The sequence below is a fragment of the Puntigrus tetrazona genome, chromosome 8 (assembly GCF_018831695.1).
Source record: "Puntigrus tetrazona isolate hp1 chromosome 8, ASM1883169v1, whole genome shotgun sequence".
In the NCBI taxonomy this organism is placed as follows: Eukaryota; Metazoa; Chordata; class Actinopteri; order Cypriniformes; family Cyprinidae; genus Puntigrus; species Puntigrus tetrazona.
In genome coordinates, this window is record NC_056706.1 from 22,144,554 (window position 1) to 22,149,162 (window position 4,609).

Sequence of the window (4,609 nt, forward strand, 5' to 3'; positions counted from 1 at the left end):
TTACACATTACAAATACGCTCTAGTTGATCTGTTCTTCAACATGGTCCATGGTCCAACATTTAGTGTTACAAGACAATATAAACATTCATGAGCCACATTTCCTTTGTTTTTACTGTACTTGTTTATAAATATTTACATAATGTTCGCTGAATCAAAGATATGACTTTGTTTTCCTCCCTCTATTCTTTCTGCCACAACTTTGCTTTTTTTGCTGCACATACAGTGCTTCCAGATCTAATTCCTTTCTACTTCTTCATTACCCCATACGTTTATATGCTAGAACCCAGAAAAGAGGCTACAAACTCATGAGCATAAAACACAGCAACACAGTAAAACTATTCTTTCAAGCTCTAAAGACATTTAAATCTCCAAGGTATCCAGGCCGCAACATCTATCTACTGGAGTGCCTCAGGGCTTAGTTCTTGGACCTCTTCTCTTTTCGGTCTACATAGCATCACTAGGCTCTGTCATTCAGAAACATAGCTTTTCATATCACTTCTATGCTCTATAAAAAATTAATTAAGACTGATGATAGGAGAGAAAGTAAGAATACAGTCTTAAAACACACATATATGTATTTTTAATGCCTTTTTACTAGTGGGTTCAGGACAATACAGTTCATTTATGTAAGCAGGCATAGAAAAATAAATCATATATCGACATATATCCAAAAACTTCATACAGTGGACTACTAGTAAAACTGATAAAAATCTGATATTAGAAAGTGTTTTGACCTGACAGTTAATATCCTTACATTTTTTTAATGCTAATGCATAATTTAACACCACAAACTGAATGAAAATGTAAGAATTTCTCACCAACTTTACAAAGCCTGAGAAAACATGAACCTCTCAAGAAGGAGTCAAAAGCTTATTTATTGGTATATTTGTATGTTTTTTATTAGGAGCAGTCTGCTTTTCTTGCAGTGAAACACTGATGTAGATCTCTCCAGAATGCATCTCTGCTGTGTTTCCTTTCCTCTTCAAAACTGCATCATCAATCAGCTTCTGCTCAGCTGCAAGACAACAGTGATTTAATACAAACACACCGAGCACTGAACATTATTCCAGCACTAGTACTGTGGTACTCTATACCTCTTCACATAGAAGAGCATGTATCCGTTTCTCTCGATGTTACATGATGCTTTGGACCAGCTGGATTTTCTGATGGATGAGTCGCTGCATTCCAGCCATCCAGATCCACTGAGGTCAGGGATGTGACTGATGTAGTGCCCTAAAATCACAGAGAGACTGCGGTGTGTAAAGAGTGAATGAGAGGACTGAAAATGTAGAAGAAACATGTCGTACCACAATACAAACTTCTGCCCAGATGTGACACAGCAGCAGATAGTCTGTACTGTGTGCTGCTGCTGTCTGATGCTTCCACCTGTTAAACACAAACACTGATTATTACATGATGCTGCTGCATTTAAATCAACATCCTCCTCTGTTTACCTCCTTTTACCTCTCCATTGTTCCATCTATCTATCTATCTATCTATCTATCTATCTATCTATCTATCTATCTATCTATCTATCTATCTGTCTATCTATCTATCTATCTATCTATCTCTCATTCTATCGTTCTGTGAATTGCTGTCTATTATATCTTTCCTGTGGTCTTGCAGGCTCAACTCTATTCTTCTGTCCGTCATGGCTTCTTTCTTTTGGGCTCTTGCTGTTTATCACTATCCTCTCTCCGCTCTCTGTGGAATATCATACATCAAAAAAACCAACAGCAATTCTTTTAAAACAAATGTCTTCCTGGCGCTGTCTTTCAGAGTAATTCAAGTGACTGTTTCACAACATGCCAGCAGAGGGCAGATGTTTGGGCCGTACCTGTGCTGCAGGACAGAGAAAACTCTTTTGGGACTTTCAGTCGATCCTTCAGCTTGGACATTGAGGATGCGATATCAAAACGCATGACCAGAAGCACCAGGATGCTGTAGAGCGAGTCAAATGTTTAGAAGTTCTAGACTATAGTTAGTTATTTCAGCGTTTAGTTATTCTGCAGCTCAAGGTAATAACTGATTAACAGCATGTCTTACCGTGGAAGGACAATTACTTCCAGCTCCTCAGAGGCTGTAGAGCCGGCGCACTCGCTGCATGAGCAGTCAAACGAAGATCTCTGGAGAAAACAAACAACAGTCAGAACTACAAACACTCGTTGACTTTATACATCCTCCTGTTGATGTGATGTCACTGACTTTGAAGTACTGCTGCAGGCTGTCTATGAGGCATCCTCGAGGACCGATGACCACAGAGAGGTAGTTGTAATCCTCTCTGAAGCTCCTCTGGAAGCCACAGCTGAAACCAAAGAAGAACATCAGAGTCGAGTAAATGAGTGTGAGAGGCTGAAATGAGCGCAGGTGCGGATGTGTGATGTTACCTGTTACAGGTGCGCAGACGGTTGAGCTGGAATTCCATATTAGCCACAGGACAGGTGTATTTTTGGCCAGTAGCTCCGCAGAAGCTCGCCCTCTTCCTTCAGATGGGACAGGCTGACCATCAAAAACTCATGGGCGTCCTGAAGGAGAAAGAGCAAAGTTTCTGCATTTGAAATGTTCAAGTATCTACTTTATCTATCTGTGCTTCTATCATTGTACCATTCTTTCTAAGAGCAAGGGATGATTAGGTTAAATGCAAAAAGTCCAAAAATAATAATTTGAGCATGTATATCCAGTTCACCTGCTGATGGTCTCCCAAGAAATCTGGATAGCGTTTTTCAATGCAGGTCTTTAGTGTTGACAAGAGCTGCGTCTTCAGCCTCTTGTCATCATCGCTGTCAGTCTGCTCACGTGCAGCTCAGAGAGCGTCCTGGTGAGAACATTATATTGAACTGCTTTAGTTTTGCTGCTTTAAAATATATATATTTTTTAAATTTCGATTGAAATGTAATATGGTACCTGAGCATTGTGTTTCCCTCCTTGCAATGTTGCTGCTGGGAAAGCACATCTTCACGGAAGGGAGAAACTGTGAGGAGGCACTGCAGCACTGAGTTCATGTAGCACGTGTTTCCTAAATTAGGGAACCTGTGACGGGACGTCTTCAATTAGAAGGAGGGTGTGAAAAAAGCACATTATAAATAAACCTTTACCTCATTCGGGTACAACATTTACCCTAAGTGCTTGATGTTAGTTGGCGATGCTGTCAGCACAACCTCAGCCTGCTCAGAATCATCCTCCGTAATGCTCCTGGTGCTCTGCTGCCGCTCAGAACTGCACTGTATGAGCTTCAGTATTTCAGCCTGAGACAGACCGCTAGACTGCGCCGTCGTACTGGCCAGCACACCGAGGATGCTGGGAATACACCAGGAACATCTAACAATTTTGTGCTTGTCCAAGTTAACGTTTGATTTCTGCAGCTAGTCTGCCTTGCGTCGATGCAGCGTTTATTCCCGTCACCCACCAGTCGAGATCCACATCAGAAATGGTTGGATCTCCACCTGCATCTGTGAAAGGATTAAAGGTTATTGTACTTCACATATTAGGAAAATGAACTGAATTGCCATAGGTTCCTTTTGTAGTGTAATTCTTAACTAATACACTAGAGGTTTTAAAGTAGAGGAACTTCTCTAACCTTCAAGAACGGCTGCGGCCTGAAGTTCAGTCTCCACATCCGAGGGTCTGCTGTCTGCAGATGAATCTGAGGCTCTTCCGTCTCTGGATGAGGAAGTTTCCTCAGCGCTGGAAGTGGAGCTCTGCTCTCCAGCTGCGTCTGATAGAAATACAGTTTTATACTGTGCCAACTAGATCTTTGACGTAAAAGATGGATGACCTTGAAGTATGTGAAAGCTTTAAACATTTCCTAACCTCCGACTGCGTCTTCCTCGGGGGTGGCAGCCTGCAGATCAAACTCTGGATCAGAGGATCTGCTGACTGCAGGTGAGGAAGAGGCATCAGACGAGACATCGGTGTGTGTGCCACCGCCGCTTGTCTGAGTCTCGACGGTGGAGGACTCGTCCAGCTCAGAAGACGACGACACACATGGCAGAATCACTGATAGTATTCTGCGGAAAGCCCGGCGCAGAGATGGACATTTGCGTTTCCGGGACGAGGAAGAGGAAGATGAGGAACATTTGGCACCATCAGCAGGTGCAGCAGCGGAGGCCACCACATCTGAAGATGATGACTCAAATTTCCACCACTTCGTCTTTTTCTTCTTCTCCTTTTTGACTTCATCCATTGTAGCACAAGGAAAGTCTTTAGCCATTTTTTTCTAGAGACATAAGAAATATCTTTCAGATGGAAAAACTTTGTTTACAGAATTTGTAGGTTTGTTAATTAGTTTAACCCAGCTTGACCTGGTATATCGTTTTCTTTCTAGGCAGTAGGAAGTAGAACATTTGAGAAATAAATATTATCACTGCACAAAGACCTATTTAAACTAAATATAGCTTTAATTACAAAAATATAACTTAACAATAACTGAAATACAGCGCTGTTTAAGCAGGCTTAAGTATTTTCTGTGAAGTGACAGAGTCTCAGTTGTGTTTTCGACAGATAAAAGTAGGCTAGTTCAGTAATTCAGCTTGATGCACCTTACCTTACTCCTGATCACACACTACACCGCGGACAGTTTCGTCATAATTAAGTTCAATGGAGTCGTTC

General features: G+C 41.7%; 1 protein-coding gene across 1 annotated transcript; it reads right to left on the bottom strand.

The window, feature by feature from the left end:
* Window positions 1-969: 969 nt before the first annotated feature.
* LOC122349886 (ubiquitin carboxyl-terminal hydrolase 37-like) lies at window positions 970-2,444 on the bottom strand. Its single transcript, XM_043246010.1, has 7 exons — window positions 2,389-2,444; window positions 2,207-2,306; window positions 2,048-2,127; window positions 1,839-1,942; window positions 1,309-1,387; window positions 1,096-1,234; window positions 970-1,016 (listed from the first exon to the last, which is right to left on the bottom strand). The coding sequence occupies exons 1-6, from the start codon at window positions 2,424-2,426 to the stop codon at window positions 1,210-1,212; spliced, it is 426 nt and encodes a 141-aa protein (XP_043101945.1). The 5' UTR covers window positions 2,427-2,444; the 3' UTR covers window positions 970-1,016; window positions 1,096-1,209.
* Window positions 2,445-4,609: the final 2,165 nt, after the last annotated feature.

Bases quoted from the DNA above. Each gene is read 5' to 3' on its own strand.
- LOC122349886 (XM_043246010.1), bottom strand. From the start codon at position 2,426: ATGGAATTCCAGCTCAACCGTCTGCGCACCTGTAACAG. The intron at 1,388-1,838 runs GTACGGCCCAAA...TGTGTTTAACAG, and splicing joins TTCTCTGTCCTGCAGCACAG to GTGGAAGCATCAGACAGCAG. The intron at 1,235-1,308 runs GTACGACATGTT...CTGTGATTTTAG, and splicing joins GGGCAGAAGTTTGTATTGTG to GGCACTACATCAGTCACATC.